This window comes from Theropithecus gelada, chromosome 1, assembly GCF_003255815.1.
Source record: "Theropithecus gelada isolate Dixy chromosome 1, Tgel_1.0, whole genome shotgun sequence".
Taxonomy (NCBI): domain Eukaryota; kingdom Metazoa; phylum Chordata; class Mammalia; order Primates; family Cercopithecidae; genus Theropithecus; species Theropithecus gelada.
The window spans coordinates 89704617-89722118 of record NC_037668.1 but is presented as its reverse complement, the minus strand read 5'-3'; the positions used below and the strand labels follow the sequence as shown (position 1 = coordinate 89722118).

The 17502-nt window shown below is 37.8% G+C and overlaps 1 protein-coding gene across 3 annotated transcripts in view; it reads right to left on the bottom strand.

Moving 5' to 3' along the window:
• The window catches only part of PATJ (PATJ, crumbs cell polarity complex component), a 419471-nt gene that overhangs the window by 226759 nt on the left and 175210 nt on the right, over window positions 1–17502 (bottom strand). For all 3 annotated transcript variants that reach the window (XM_025398758.1, XM_025398765.1, XM_025398774.1), the window contains exons 26-27: window positions 17391–17468; window positions 5219–5318 (exon numbers count right to left, since the gene is read on the bottom strand). In XM_025398758.1, coding sequence (XP_025254543.1) covers window positions 5219–5318; window positions 17391–17468 — 178 coding nt within the window. The remainder of the gene's footprint in view (window positions 1–5218; window positions 5319–17390; window positions 17469–17502) is intronic.

Genomic DNA, 17502 nt, shown 5'->3' with positions numbered 1-17502 from the left:
ACCATGCAAGGTAAGTGATCTAAAATATAAATGCTCATTACATACCACACTCTGTATATTGGTGTAACATTTAAGTTTCATAATAATCTGAATGATAATTACTATGCTTATTATTTTGGGGGGCGGGGGAGGGGATAGGGCCTCCCTCTGTTGCCCAGGCTGGAGTGCAGTGGCGCAATCTCAGCTCACTGCAACCTCTGCTTCCAGGTTCAAGCGATTCTTGTGCCTCAGCCTCCTGACTAGTTGGGACTACAGGTGTGCAACACCACACCCAGCTAATTTTTGTACTTTTAGTAGAGATGGGGTTTCACCATGTTGGCCAGCCTGCTCTTGAACTTCTGACCTCAAGTGATCTGCCCACCTTGGCCTCCCAAAGTGGTGGGATTACAGGGGTGAGCACCTGCGCCCTGCATACTACAGTTATTTTATCAAGTGACCTTTTTATCTTCTTCTTCATCAATTTCTTGTTGTTAAATTCAATGGTTATTTTCATGTCTCCAGCCACTTCAACTTCTTAGCAGCATTCCACCCTTGACCACTGAAGGTCAGTGACGGCCTTCTTGAAACACCGTTCTCTCATAAACAACATAATCCCCTAATCTCCTGGAAGTGTCCTTATGCTAAAGTGTTCCTTGCTGGCTCATGGGGCAGGTGCTGGGTTTGCTTCTTGTTGCTGTCTACACAGTATTCCTAAGTAAGCTTATGGGCTCCCATGACTTTAAAGACCATTTCGATCAGTGGTTTTGGTTTTCAGATTGTAGTCTCTGGATCAGAAGTGTGATACCAGCATCACCTGGAAACTAATTCTAAATGCAAATGATCAGGTCCAGGCTTAAGGAAACAGAAATGGCCTGGGCTGTGTGTGTGTGTGTTGGGGGGGTGGGGGGGCGCGCAGGGAATGACCACGACTATCAATTACTGTTTTCATAAGCTTTCTGGAATCTTCTGAGGCACATTGAAGTTTGAAAGCCTTGGATCTAAATTAGTGTTTTTCATAATGCAGGTTGTGACTTGTTTGTTAGTCACAAAATATACTGAGTTGCAACCAATGTTTAAAAACATGAAATAGGATAAAATAAAAAAGAATAACATTCACACATTATAAAGGTAAGTAATATTTCATGAAACTTTTGTTTCAATTAAACGTGCATATTCCTGTGTGTGTGCATCTATATTGGTTAAGTAAAGTGTATTTCACTGTGGGTCACAGTCTCAGGCTCAAAAAAGCGGTCATCTATATGATGACTGTATGAGCCAGATCTTTGCAGTGTGGTTCCTTCTTCATTTAGGTTTCATTTTGGAGACAGAGTCTCACTCTGTCATTCGGCCTGGAATGCAGTGGCATGACTTCGGCTCACTGAAGCTTCTACCTCGCAGGCTCAAGCGATCCTCTCACCTCAGCCTTCCAAGTGGGTGGGACTACAGATGCTCACCACCACACCCAGTTAATTTCTTGTAACTTTTGTAGAGATAGGTTTTGCCATATTGCCCAGGCTGGTCTTGAACTCAAGTGATCCCCCTGCCTTAGCCTCCCAAAGTGCTGGGATCACAGGCGTGAGCCACGGTACCCAGCCTATTTGGGCCTTTCTTAACCATTCCACTTAATAACGTCTTCTCCAATGCACTTATTCTCATGCTACCATGTTTTGTTTTTATTTTTTATTTTTGTTTTAAAATTTATTTTTAACATAATTTTTAAATTTTATTATTTTATTTCATTCAGAGACCTTATCACTATTTAAACTATCTGATTGTTTATAATCTTTCTCCCTACCAGAATCTAAGCTAATGAGAGCAATGGCCATGTTCCCTTCCATATTCTCAACACCTATAATAGTGTCTCCCCACGCATAACATCCAACTCAATAAACACTTCTTATCTGAATAAACTTTATAATTAAGTAACTAGTAAAGCCAGCTCTTAACATGCTTTAGACTAGTGTGTGATGGCTCATGCCTATAATCCCAGCACTTTGGGAAGGATAGTATGAGCCCAGGAGTCTGAGACCAGCTGGGCAAAATAGCAAGTTTCCATCTCTACAAAAAAATTAAAAAATTGGGCTGAGCGTGGTAGCTCACGCCCATAATCCCAGCACTTTGGGAGGTCAAAGTGGGTGGATCACCTGAGGTCAGGAGTTTGAGACCACCCTGACCAACATGGAGAAGAAACCCTGTCTCCAATAAAAATACAAAATTAGTGGTGGCACATTCCTATAATCCTAGCTACTCGGGAGGCTGAGGCAGGAGAATCGCTTGAACCTGGGAGGCTGAGGATGCAGTGAGCTGAGATGGTGCTACTGCACTCCAGCCTGGGCAACAAGAGTGAAACTCTGTCTCCAAAAAAAAAAAAAAAAAAAAAATTAGCCAGGCCTGGTGGCACACACTTGTGGTACCAGCTACTTGGGAAACTGAGGTTTCAGTGAGCCATGATTGTGCCACTGCACTCCAGTCTGGGTGACAGAGCAAGACCCCATCTCGAAAAACCCCCAAAAACCATGTGTATCTCATCCCTGGATCTCTCTAATAAAATCAGCACTTCCCTGTATGCCGACAGCTTACATTGCAGCCATCTGCTGCAGAATCATGGTCCTTGGGAAAGTTACAGAGCCATACTTTCATCACTGTAAAAACAAAGGCTTAGTCTTCGGACAAGAATCTGATAAAACAGCAACCCAAAATACTTTTAGTTTAGAACAGATGAGCAGAGTGTTCATTTAATACGAGTCAAGGAACAAAGAAAAACCCATGGGATCTATTTCAAAAGGAAATACTGGAAGGCCAGAGGCTTCAGGTTCACGTGCATTTCAAATGTGAATTTTCTAACAAATACCTCCATACAGTTCAAACTCTTCTGGAGAAGGTTAACAGTAAATTTAATAGGGTATAAAATGGGGATGGTACACTGGGAAGGAAAAAAATTAGGAAGCAAAATGAATGAAGAGAAAAGTAATATACACAGCCAAAATAGGTCTGCTGGAGAATCTATGAAATGTATAATATTATAGCTGAAGAATGGCTCAATATTAGAAGTCTTTTTCTGCATTTGAAGCAAATTAGTGTCCTTCTTGACCCCACTGCTGCCGTGTATATGTGCCTGTGCAAATGAGCTTGTAACTTTGGGGAGGACACTGCTGAGTCTGCCTATTTTAGGCATAGAAGTGATATTTAAGAGAGAACCCCAAATCACTCTGTACCTATTTTTTTTTTTTTTAAGAGACGGGGTTTCATCACGTTGGTCAGGCTAGTCTTGAACTCCTGACCTCACATAAGCTGTCTGCCTCAGCCTCCCAAAGTGCTGGAATTACAGGCGTGAGCCACTGTGCCCAGCTCTACCTATTTCTGCAATCATAATGAGTTTTAAGTAACAGCAAGTGTCGATCATGTTACAGGTTCTGGAGTAAGAGTACATGGGTTTGAACCCCATTTCTACTATTTGTTAGCTGTCTAACTTTAGACACATTCTTTAATTTCTCTGAGCTTTTATTTGTATAATTAGAACCTCACAAAATTAGTATGTTGACTGAGTTAATAACACACATAAAGGCTTTAAAACAATGACTGGTACATGGTAAACCAGAGCATTTAGTAGGTATCACATTGCCTATACTAAGCTCTTCAAAAGCTTTTTCTCCTCTAATTGTTGCAACAATACTAGGAGGCAGGTTATAAGATATTCGCTCACCCCCACATAGATAAGCAAGTGTGAACCATGAAGAAGTTAAATAACTTGTCCAAAAACTCACAACTAGCAAGTAATGGAACTAGGATTAGAACATAATCTTAGGTGCACACCTCAACAAATACTGGCCTTCTAGGAAACCAGAATGTATGGAGTAATCAACAACTCAGCTCCATTCTGTGGCAGTTGCCCTGATATCTATATCAGAACAAGGAAATATATTACACATGTGCACATACATATCAACTTTATATACCATGTGTAGCTCTCCAAAAAGAGACTGAGAACTAAAGCCCACAGTACACTTATCACACTTTGTTCCCATGCCTTTGCATTATCCCTTCCAGGGTGGTGGTTCAATCAAGACAAAAGGAGCGATGTGTTACTCATTCCATCGCAGACTCACTTAACACTGTTACTAAAAAGCAGATGGTATTCAAAAACGATTTATTGAATGCATGAAGAAAATGACACTAGAAAGGGCTTTATAAAATTGCAAAGTACAATTCAAGTTTTTATAACATCAACTTAATTATTATAAAGTTACATTTATTTTATATTTTATTTCTATTTATATATTTGTTACTTATTAAGAAAAATATAAATAATTATTATAACCATAATAGGAGCTATATAATACTTATCAAAGACTCACTATGTGGCAGGCTAAAGGCTTTATTGCTTTATTTTAATCCTCATTACAACCCTAGAAGTAGGTATCATTATTGCACCCTTTTTATAGAAGAGGGCATATTTAAGGTCACACTCTAGGAACTGCTAGAGTAAGAATTTTGACTCAATTTTGATATTGAATTCCTTTTCTATATTGTAGAAGGGAAAACATTCTGTTAAGGAAGCATATGTTTCACATATCATAAAATTCACCAATTTACAATGTATAAGTCAGTGATTTTAGTATATTCACAAACTGTGTAACCATCACCACTATCTAATCTTAGAACATTTCATCACCTCCAAAAGAAATTTGGTATACATTAGCAATAGTATACACTATACAGACATAAAAGAAATGCAAATTATTTTAAGTAAAGCCACAGTTACATATATGTATGAATGGATATTTGATTCATCTAATGCAAAAGAAAATCGTGAGATGAATTTTAAAGGACAAAATACAAGTTGGTGGGCCTTCTGTGATTCTGCATTAGCAACATCACTTTGAGTAAGGCAAGTAATCAACAACTGAAATCTACATCCAACCCAGATAATTATGGGTCAACTTCTAATTTCAAAGACTAGGGACATTTTTGTATTCACAACCAAACAATAAGATTAGAAGGAAATATAGGAAAAATAGTGTACAATATAGCTTCCTTCAATATTCCCTTTCTCAGTGTCAAAGGGAAAAGCTGAGGAAATGGTGCCACAAAAGCTTCAAAGGTATAGATTTGCTTTTTCAGCATACGTTCATGCACATTTTTGAAGAACTCACAGCCATATATTTGATAATTTACAACAGTCGTTAAAACATAATTTAATAAGTTCTGCATCTACCCTAAATAGTGAAAAGGCACTCACGGTGGGTAAAGGCATCTTCTTCTTCATTTTCATCACTGTCATCAGACCGAGCTTTATAAGGAGGAGGGAGTTTCATCGGCGGTGGGGCAGTTCCTTGCCTCTGAAGATGCAAAATTTGAGAGAAGGGTTAAATGCTGTATTTGTACAATGCTCTTCTTTCAACGACAAAAAGCATAAAAAGACAGTCTGGAAATATTTAGACCATACCCAACTTCATTCGTATCATGAGGATTGTAAAACAAACACAATGTATTCTTTTATGTTTATGTTGTAATATAAAAGTGACTCTGTGATATAAACACACTAATGCAGAAAAATAGGAATTTAAAAGCAAGTTTTTAAGACTGTTAGCTACCTAAAAGAATGCATTCCTTTCTTTAGTGAGAAAATCAGTTATTTGTATTTTATTTACATTGTGGAAGTTTAATTTTGTTATTAACCAGAAAATTCAAGTGAAAGACATTTCTAAAATAAATGTATAAGTAAAAACTATCCATTGTATTAATTCTACAATGATTTAAACTTTTTCTTCAATTGTAGAAGTTACAGATTTTATTCTTTAAAAGACACGTGACAGACCAAGATTTTCTAACTGAAAATGTATTCATCTATAATTTATAGATGGTCAACACACACTTCAACATTTTAAAAAAGAGATATCTTCATGGTGAATAATTATATCTGCATAAATATTCATTCAATTCACATACGAAATGATATAGCACATCAATATTTGGTTCATATACACAATTAAAGTAGAATTAAACTCTAGGATCAAATTACCTTCACAGAATGAAGACATTTTCTTGAACGATGGGAAAAATAAAACATGCCAAACTCAATGGTGAGACTCAAGCTGCTAAAAAGAATAGGAGCCGATATACCCAAGCACTTCACAAAAACCAAAATAACTGGATTATGCTACAGGATTTCAATAAAGTACATTCAATTATGCTTTATATGACAAAACCACTAATGGCAGGATACACTTCAGTAAGTGGCCAATGAGTGGTCCATTACAGAAAGCAGGCATGTAATAAATTCCTCCAAAATAGAAAACACTATTTGAGAGTCATAAAGGAAAGCACACACCCTTATTTACTTAAGATAATGTCGAACCAAAGCAGAAACTATATACACTTGTAGAAAATGCAAAAATCTATAAAATGCAAGAGTGATGACGGAAGATGCCAAATACAAAATGCCTCTTAGGCAAGAGGAGAATCCAGAAATGTGATCACTTTGTCTCTTTGATTGTTTTAAGTTGAAAAAAACTTAAAACTGAGTGAAATGAAGAGTAAAGGCAAATGAACTCTTTTCAGTAAACCTTTTCCTCAGAACCAGGATATTCTATATCAAAGACAATACTCAGAACAAAGACAGCCAGGTTTTAAAATAATATTCAGATGAATTCTCTTTAATGGAATTTTTTATGTCTAAGGCAAAATTGTACAACTGATTTATTTAATTAGCTTCTACTGATATTCTTGAAAAAGAATACAGAATAAGCATGTCCTGGTCTCCTTATAATCTGAATGTGGATTGCCAGATACTGCACATGAGAGAAGGGTGTGTACAGGGCCAGGCTCTCCCCAGGTGTGGCAAAGGCAGCCGGAGCAAGGGATGTACAACCAGACCAGGTGATTGTGACCTTCAGGAGGGTAAAGCACAAAACAGACTCTGTGGTATCCTCAACTCTGAGAACAGTCCTGGGGACACTGTAGGCCTCCCTGAACAATTTGCTGAATGACTAAACAACTGGTTGTCACTCGTGCTGTTTGGGTTCCCTGACGTATTATTAACCTTAGAAAAATGTCAGAGATGCAAATAATTCTTGCTCAATATCATTGCATATTAATTGTGTCTGGTAGAGATGCAAATGATTTTAGTCCTGTAGAAAAGATCACTTCAAAGGTTACAGTTTTATTGCCCTGTAAGACATTAACCAGTTTTTTATCTAAATCGGAATCTTAAGCATTCTTTCTTTTAGCACTCTCTTCAATAGCACTTCACTCTCTTCAATTCTCTCTGCACCAGGCTTACCATCCTATTGGTTCTCTCATTAATGAGTTAAATAAATACCTGGCACCTGCACATTTTGCATAATTTTCAGTCATGTTTTTATTTTTTTCTTAAATTATGCTTTGAACAGTTTTGGAGGTCCCACAGAGATGCTCAAGCAGACTCACCTACCAGAACCAATTAAATTGTGATGCCTCAGAGATGCAATTCATGAGCTGTTTAAGCCCATTTACATGATTTTTTGGCACCCACAGTTAATTCCAAGTGGCAACAGAACTTTGCTTTTTTGAGAGTTTCTCTGATTTTTATTTCCAGTTCTATGATTTTGTTTCTGATATGAGACCAAGTTTGGTTCTGATACGTACTTGTAATTCCTCACTGATAGTAGAAATAAATGAAGTTGGGTTTTATGGTCTGACCATTTAGAGTTATTTGTTGGGATGAGAATCTATAATATATTGATTCTATAAAGATCTATTCTCAATTGGTTGAGAGACAACAGAGAATACATTGTTTAGTCTTTTTGTGTGCCTGTCTGTCTTTTTGTACAAGACCATGTCTTGGGTCCACTGGAAAGAACAGCTCTTTGACAAAAAACCAGTGGGGTTTTGCATTCCTGTGTCTACATTCGACATATGGCTATAGCTGCAGGACAGAAGCTGAACACATTCTGTGTATCCGCACTGGAGAAAGAAAAGTCCTTACCTTTCATTTTGAGTGTGAAATATTTTCCTACCTTCAGAGCATATTAATAAATTAGATGTAAATTTCTCAAAATAAAGAATCTCTTTCTGATTGCTTATAGAAATGAGCATTATTTAAATGTAATAGTCCCAAAGTTTCCAGAAAATAATAGTTGACTAAAATTACATTACTTTAAATGTACAAGGCTTTTAATAATAATTTTAAGAATCTCTTTTTCACAAAAACCACAAACTCAGAATCATTTTTACGTAAGAATCCAAATTCACATAATCAAAGTTCATAACCTCTTGAAGAAAGAAAATATATGAAATAACACTGAAGACAATCTTAGAAAATAGCCAAGAGTTTTTAGGAACTTTCAGTTAATACTAGTATTTCTTTTTTGTTTTGAGACAGAGTCTCACTCTGTCACCCAGGCTAGAGTGCAGTGGTGCCATCTCGGCTCACTGCAACTTCGGTCTCCCAAGTTCAAGCAATTCTCCTGCCTCAGCCTCCCAAGTAGCTGGGATTGCAAGCTTGTACCACTACACCTGGCTAATTTTTATATTTCTAGAAGAGATGGGGTTTCACCATGTTGGTCAGGCTGGTCTTGAATTCCTGACAAACGATCTTCCCGCCTTGGCCTCCCAAAGTGCTGGGATTACAGGCGTGAGCCACTGTGCCTGGCCAATACTAGCGTTTCTATGAATCCTGATTGCCTATTCTTTCACTCTACATAATGCAAAACAGATCAAAAAACAGTAAACTGAGGCAAACTAGAATAAAACTAGAGACTTATGCAAGATCTGCTCATTGGTTTTTTGTTTGTTTAGTTTTTAGTCACTCTCTGTTTTTAAAGTGAATGATCTCAAACCAAACCTAGACCTCAGTTAGAAATGAGTTTCAGGTGATTTGTATTGTCAATGATTCTTGAGACCATGTCTTGCTTTTATACTAAGGAGAAAATAAGATACACAAAAAAACTTCTAGTGATAATAATTTTTAAAGAGAGAGATTAGTCACCTGGCTTCCTAACCTTGAAAAGAGTATGCTCTCAAAGCATGCTGGGCACATTTTTATTTTCATACTAATTACATTCTCTTTATTTCACTCCACGTGGCACCCTGATCTGAATGCCTCTTATGGTGAAGGCGCCTTGTCATTCCAGAATGTAGTAAAATGCTTGGCATCTAAGATGCAATTTCAGAGAAAAGTAATACAGTAAAAAGAGCATTCAGCAACCACTAAAAGACCATCCTGTAATGAAGATGTAGATTCTGATATGATTTCTCCTGTTGCCACATTAATGCAGTGGCTAGGTGTTTTTCTTTGTGACAAATAACTCAGTTGATTTTTGGTATTACAGGTTCCTACTGGGGTTTTTACTGAATGCAAATACCCTTGCCATGCATTGAAATTCAACTGGTTTAATGGAGCAGTCCAAAGTTGATAAGAATCATACACATACTTTTTTCTTTCCTGGGATCTTATGTGGAATTTTCCTGAACTGATTACATTATCTTGTTCCCAGATGTGGCTGGAGTAGCAACCAGTTCATTCACCTACGTGGTGTTCATTGTCTGTGTCCCCACGGAGTGTTACCTTATATGTTTCCTTTTTGATGTTATATCCCCAGATTGCTGCACAGTAACTGGTTGACTATAGGTAACCAATAAACACTTGATGAATGTTCACATCTTTGCATCAACATATGAATTGACAAAATTCCAGCAATAGGGTAGATTAGGTATTCTGAAGAACCCTTCTTAACCACATAAAAATGACAGATTAAAGTTTAAACAGTGCTTTTGTGACATGTGACTAAAGTCAGAAACAACTATAAATCCCAAATCAGGAGGTCCAGTGGAGCACTGGAAGGTGACACTTGCCTGGAGGGCATCTGCCAACCCTTGGAAACCTAAAGCCAGAGATCTGATTTGATTTTAGGATTCTTTATTCATTCAAGAAATATATATGACACCAGACAGTGTTCCGGGCAACAGAGGTAGAGTAATAATCCAACAGATGAGGTCCCTGCCCTCATGGAGCTTAAATTCCAGTCCCTTCCAAATGTCATATTTTGTGGGTTTCCATGTCTTGTCCCCAAATTACTTTAAAGTAGCAGTTACTGGCCAGGCATGGTGGCTCACATCTATAATTCCAGCCCTTTGGGAGGCCAAGGCGGGCAGATCACCTGATGTCAGGACTTCAAGACCAGCCTGGCCAACATGGTGAAGCCCCACCTTTACTAAAACAATACAAAAATTAGCCAGGTGTGGTGGTGTGCACCTGTAGTCCCAGCTATTCAGGAGGCTGAGGCAGGAGATTTGCTTGAACCTGGGGGGTGGAGGTTGCAGTGAGCTGAGATTGCACTGCTGCACTCCAACCTGGGTGATAGAGTGGGACTCCATTTTGAAAAAAAATTAAAAAATAAAGTAGCAGTTACTGATTCTATCCTGTTTGCCTTGCCCCACTAGAAACGCAAGCTGCAAGATGGTAGGAATATTTTTTGTTTGTCTTTAACAGCTTTAATTCAATATATTGAAGTATAATTGACATGTACAAAACTGCACACATTTAAAGGATACAATTTGAATCCATTACCACAGTCAAGATAGTCAACATAACCATCATCCCTAAAAATCTGTTCATGTCTTTTCTAAATCCCTCCTTCCCACCTCTTCCCCTGACACCCCACCCCCAAGGAACCACTGATCTGTTTTCTCTCACTACAGATTGTATTGTCTTGATTTTTATATAATCATCCAGTATCTACACATTTTTATCTAATGAGAGATAAGGATTTAATGAGTCCCAAGTGCCCCCTTGAGGCCAAGCAAGGTGGGAAGTTAGACTAAAAATATCACCCTCCCAAATTCCTATCCCTGAAAATAAAGGCTTGTTCCTCTAAAAGATTGACAAAGAATCCCGCAACTAATTACCTGCAATCTGTAGGGAAAAAGAAACACCTCTGCAAGCAATAACCACCATCTTCTGGAATCTTATATATTACCTATGCTTATTAATAGGTGTCCCCCCAAAAAACCCACAACAGCCTGATCATATAACATGTGCTACTGCTAATCGGAATATAATCTTTGTGATTAAAATCTGAACTCAAAGACAGTGGCCAATCAGGTTAAACAGACAATCCTTTAATTTGGTAAACAACCTAATGACACTTTTCCTCATCTTTTGCAAAAACCCTTTCCTTAAATCCTCAAGGAGTCAGTGTCTTGATTGGCCCCCATGTACATATGTGTAATTAAAGTTGTCCCATGGGTTCAATTCAGTTAGGGCTTTTTTCCTAATGGGGTGAAATCTGTAGTAGATAAAGGTTTAAAAAAGTAAACAAGCCAAAATATTCATCACAGAAGATTTATTTCCTGGCCTTGGTCTTAGCTTGAGGTGGAAGAGAAAAAGAAAAAGAGGAAAAAGGTGCACCTTAAGAATTCCATACAAGTGGCCAGGTGCGGTGGCTCATGCCTATAATCCCAGCACTTTGGGAGGCTGAGGTGGGTGGATCACCTGAGGTCAGGAGTTCGAGACCAGCACTGGCCAACATGGTAAAACCCTGTTTCTACTAAAAATACAAAAATTAGCTGGGCATGGTGGTACACGCCTGTAATCCCAGCTACTCAGGAGGCTGATGCAGGAGACTCCCTTGAACTCGGGAGGCGGAGGTTGCAGTGAGCAGAGATCACGCCACTGCACTCCAGCCTGGGTGACAGAGCAAGACTCTGTCTCAAAAAAAAAAAAAAAAAAAAAAAAAAGAATTCCATACAAGTTTAGATTCACTAAAGTTAAAGATCTGACTTTGTTTTATGTGTGTGGCTTAACAAATTCCAACCCAACATACCAGGCAAATACAAGAAGAAAGTCAACATGGTTTCAGTGATAGTGGGTATCTTAGTCTGTTTTCATGCTGTTAATAAAGACATACCCAAGACTGGGAAGAAAAAGAGGTTTAATGGACTTACATTTCCATGAGGCAGGAGAGATCTCACTATCACGAGAGTAGCACAGGAAAGACCCATCCCCATGATTCAATTATCTCCCACCAGGTCCCTTCCACAACACGTGAGAATTCAAGATGAGATTTGGGTGGGGAGACAGCCAAACCATATCAGTGAGTGAAATAGATGTTTAAGGTATTACTAAACGCTGCCACATATTAATAAAAGGGCCAATTCCCCCAGGATGATATAAAAATTTTAAACTTGGATGCACTTTAATAGCTATCCTTTTTAATCACGAATATAACATTCATAATAACTACGTACTAGGCCATTAAAAACAAGTCTCAACCAACGTCAAAGAATTAATATTACATAAACAACAATCTCTGATTATAGCTAAATTAGAACATAAGAACAAAAAGATATTTAAAAATATTCATGTGGAAACTTCAGAATATATTTCTAAATACATTTTGGGTCAAAGAGAAATCACATTGGAGCTTAAAACAAAAACAAAACAAACAAAAAACCCTTAGTACCAAAAAACAGAAATTCAATTTAAAATCTTAGAATGTAGTAAACAGGAACCTAGCAAAATTTAGGCTAGGGGCAGTGGCTCAAACCTGTAACCCCGGCACTTTGGGACGCTGAGGTAGGCAGATTGCTTTAGCCCAGGAGTTTGAGATCAGCCTGGGCAACATGGCAAAACCTCATCTCTAAAAAAAATACAAAAAATTAGCTGGGCGTGGTGGTGTGTGTCAGTGGTCTCAGCTACCTGGAAGGCTCAGATGGGAGGACTACTGGCAGTGAGGTTGCAGTGAGCCATGATTACCCCACTGCACTCCATCCTGGGAAACAGAGTAAGGCTGTGTCTTCAAAAAAAAAAAAAAAAAGAAAAAGAAAGAAAAAATTTATAACCTTAAACAATTATTTTAGACAAGAAAGAAAGAAAATTAATAATCTCCACATTTAACTAAAGATTATTAAGGAGTGAAAAAGGGGAATGAATCCAAACAAAGAAGCAAGGCAATATAAAGATGAGAACAAAATTAATTAAGCAGAAAAAAGATATAACAGATAAGACGAACACACTTCAAAAGGTAATTCTTCAGAAAAAAAATTAAATGAAAAATTACTTTCAAGATTAATCAAGAAAAAGATATAGCAAATAATTATCAATTTTAATTTTTATAACTTATTTTATTTTTCATTATTGTTTATTTTATTTTTTACTTTTAAAAAAATTTTTTGAGACAGGATTTTGCCCTGTCCCCTAGGCTAGAGTGCAATCATGTGACCACGGCTCACTGCAGCCTTCCCTGGCTCAAGCGATCCTCCCACCTCAGCCTTCCAAGTAGCTGGGACTACAGGTGCACACCACCACACCCAGCTAATATTTTATATTTTGTAGAGACAGGGTCTTGCCAGGTTGCCCAGGCTGGTCTTGGAACTTCTGAGCTAAAGCAATCCTCCTACTTAGACCTCCTAAAGTGCTGGAATTACAGGAATTACCAGGCCTGGCCATAATTCAGAATGAAAAAGAACCACTATGAATGGAGCAGAGATGATTAAAGTTAAGAGAAATGGTTAAGCGTGGTGGCTCAGGCCTGTAATCCTAGCACTGAGAGGCTGAGGTGTGCAGACTGCCTGAACTCAAGAGTTCAAGACCAGTCTGGGTAACACGGTAAGACCCGTCTCTACTAAAAAAAAATATAAAAATTCAGCCAGGCATAGTGGCACATGCCTGTAATTCCAGCTACTTGGGAGGCTGAGGCACAAGAATCACTTGAATCTGGGAGGTGGAAGTTGCAGTGAGCTGAGGTCGCATCACTTCACTCCAGCCTGGGTGACAGAGCGAGACTGTTTCCAAAAGAAAAAAAGAATACACAAACAAGTTTATGCCAACAAATGTAAAAACTTAGGTGATATTAATATTCCCAGAAGAGTCAATGACCAAAAATGACTCTAGAAGAAATAGAAAATCAGAATGATTCAATAACTATTAAAGAACTAAATCAGTATTTTAAATTTTTCCCACATAGAAAACACAGGCCCACAATGGCTTCATAGGGTAGCTTGACTAAAGACTGAAGGAACTGATAATTTCTTTTATTTATTTATTTATTTATTTATTTATTTTTTTTTTTGAGACAGAGTCTCGCTCTGTCGCCCAGGCTGGAGTGCAGTGGCGCCATCTTGGCTCACTGCAACCTCCACCTCCCGGGTTCAAGGGATTCTCGTGCCTTGGCCTCTGGAGTAGCTGGGATTACAGGTGCATGCCACCACACCCAGCTAATTTTTTGTATGTTTAATAGAGATGGGGTTTCACCATGTTGATCAGGCTGGTCTTGAACTCCTGACCTTGTGATCTGCCCACCTTGGCTTCCCAAAGTGCTAGGATTACAGGCATGAGCCACCGTGCCCGGCTGATAATTTCTTTTTTTATACAAATTCTCAGAGAACTTAAAAGAATACATGCTCCTACTAATCATTTTAGTAGTTTACCATAACCAAAGCCAGATTGGACAGTATATAAATGAAAATTTCTAGGCAAATCTCACTCATGACCATGGATGGAAAAATCCTAAAAGAAATACCAGCAATGGGCTCCCCCCCAAAAAAATGACCAAATAAATTGCATTCCAGTAAGTCAAGATTGGTTCAACATTCTGAAATCTATTAATATAATTTACTACATTAAGGGATTCAAGGAGAAAAAAATTTATACATGCACACACTTCTTTCACTAGAGATTAGTAATACATCTGATTAAATTCAATGCCCATGCCATTCATGGTAAAAATTCTTAGCAAAGCAGGAATGAAAGAGAGTATTTCCTTAACCTGACTGAAGCCACCTTTGCAAAACTTATTAACAGTGAGAAAACTATTGCAGTGAAAGAGATCTGACCTAACCAACTCCATCTTGCCTTTAACCTCCAATACCTTGGCCTTGTTCATCCTTGTGCATAGGCCAAGCTGACAACAGGAGGAATTTAGTTTATAGTTAAACTTTGGAACAAAGATGGCAATAGCTGTTTTCCAAAACAAACCCCCTACTTGCCTGGGGACCAGACCATCTTTGCAAAACCAACAAATTAGCCACAAGATTAGAAATTACGGTTTAGGAGTCATGCAGTCAGAAGCCACAAGATTCCTAACCTCCTCAGTTGCTTCCATGTATAATGTTACTATTATAAAAACTAGTATTTAAGGTATTTTCCAGACTCTGCGTTCTGATGGATCAGCCAACGTACCCAGACTGGTAAGTTTATCTGGTCTTCTGCCTCGCCTCCCCCAAGGAACTGACTCAGCGCAAGAGGACAGTTTTGGACTCCCTATGATTTCATCACCAACCAAACTAATCAGCATTCCCTATTCCCTAGCCCCCAAACTATCTTTGAAAGAAGACCCTAGCCTCCAAATTTTCAAGGAGGCTAATTGGAGTAATAATAAAACTCCAATCTCCCATTTAGTCAGCTCTGTATGCATTAGGCTCTTTCTCTACTGCAATTCCCCTGTCTTGATAAATCGACTGTATTTGGGCAGTGGGTAAGATGAACCCATCAGACAGTTACATGACAGATTATCTACAAATACCTACAGTACACATCATATTCAATGGTGAAATATGAAAAGCTTTTCCTTAAATATCAGGAAGAAAAATGACAAGAATGTTAGCTATCATTAGTTCTATTAAACACAGTGCTGGAGGTCTTAGCAGATACAATAAAATGAGAAAAAGAAAGATTGGAAAGGGAAAAAGAAAACTACCTTATTCCAAAGTGTTTATTATTTATTATATGTATAGAAAATCCAAAAATAAAAATCTACATAGAATAAGAATTCAAGATTCATATTCTTATTAAAAATATCAGGTATATATATGGAGCATACACACAAAGACACTAAAAGGTTCTATATGAAATAAGATTTATCTTTAGGTTGTAGGTTTATATTTTTATTGTTTTGTTTCACCATTATGGTTTTTCCAGTATTCTCCACTAGATTATTATATGTTTTAAAAGAATAATGTTACAAGATGTCAAATAAATATATAAAAGTCAATTTTGTGTCTACATACTAGAAACAAACAGAAAACACAATTTAAAAAGGTATCATTAAATAGCAAAATAAAATACCTAGGAATAAATCAAGATTTCAATATATTTTTTTAAAAAATTATAGGCTGGGCGCAGTGGCTCACGCCTGTAATTCTAGCACTTCGGGAGGCCAAGGCAGGTGGATCATGAGGTCAAGTGTTCGAGACCATCCTGGACAACATGGTGAAACCTTGTCTCTACTAAAAATACAGAAATTAGCTGGGCATGGTGGCACATGCCTGTAATCCCAGCAACTTGGGAGGCTGAGGCAGGAGAATCCCTTGAACCTAGGAGGTGGAGGTTGCAGTGAGCCAAGATCGCGCCACTGCACTCTGGTCTGGTGACCGAGCGAGACTCTGTCTCACAAAAAAAAAAAAAAAGAAAAAGAAAAGAAAGAAAATTATAAAAATTAAAAGAAATTTTAAAAATTAATAAATTTAAAAAATCATATTAATGGTTTAAAAGTCTCAACATCCAAAAGATGTAACTTCTTTCTATGTGAATCTATAGATTCAACACAATTCCAACCAAAATCCCAAAAGAAAGTTTTGTGGAATTTAATAATCTGATTCTAAATGGATACAGAAAAGAAAAATGATATAAATCATTAAGACATGTCTAAGAAGAAGAAACATATAAAAGAAAGTGCTCTATCAGGAAACAAGATTGATTACTAGGCTTTAATAATTAAGTCAGTGCAGCATTTGTACTGGGATAGACAAGTTGATCAAATGGAACAAAGAGAAAGCTCAGAAACAGACTCCCCCTTGTAACCTGAGATACAGCAGAGTTGCACTGCAAATCAGTGGGTAAAGGAGGTCTATTTTAAAACAGTGGGACAGCAATTCCCCAAGAGAACAATAAGTTCTCTTGATGGGAAAAAATGAAAATTCATCCTTACTGGACACCACATCTTAAAATAATTTTTAGGTCAACAGATTCTACTTCAATAGAGGTGGGCAAACAGGAATGGAGGATTCATTCTGATTGACAGGGAGGATAGTTTTCTCAGGAGAGATGACCTTTGATGTGGTCCTTGAAGAATGAAAAGGATTCTTATGGGAGAGCAATGTGGGAAATGGACTTCCAGGCGAGAGCAGCCAGATCAAAGTCTCAGTGTGAGAGGCACGTTCTGGGAATGGACAAACAACCAGCCTGTCTGAATGGGAAAGAAAGCTATAGACGTTGATGGCTGGCTGGCCGTTTATAGTATTTTTGCATCTACGCTGCACCACGTTTTGGTTCTCCATCCTGGTAAGAACCAGTTATATTCGCAGGAAAAAAATAAATAAATATAGTGCTTCTACAACGCTGACACTCATCAAAAAGCCACTTTTATTAGAGTTCAGATATGGAAAAAATAAAATCAAAAACATTTTTTAAAGCCTTGAGAAGTTCAAGTTACCTTTTCTTTCTTTTCTTGGGTGTCCTGGTTCTGGTTACTGGTGATTTTGTTGGCCTTGTTATGTACATTAGGAATGACCTACGGCGACAAAAAAAAGGGGTGGAGGGAAGAA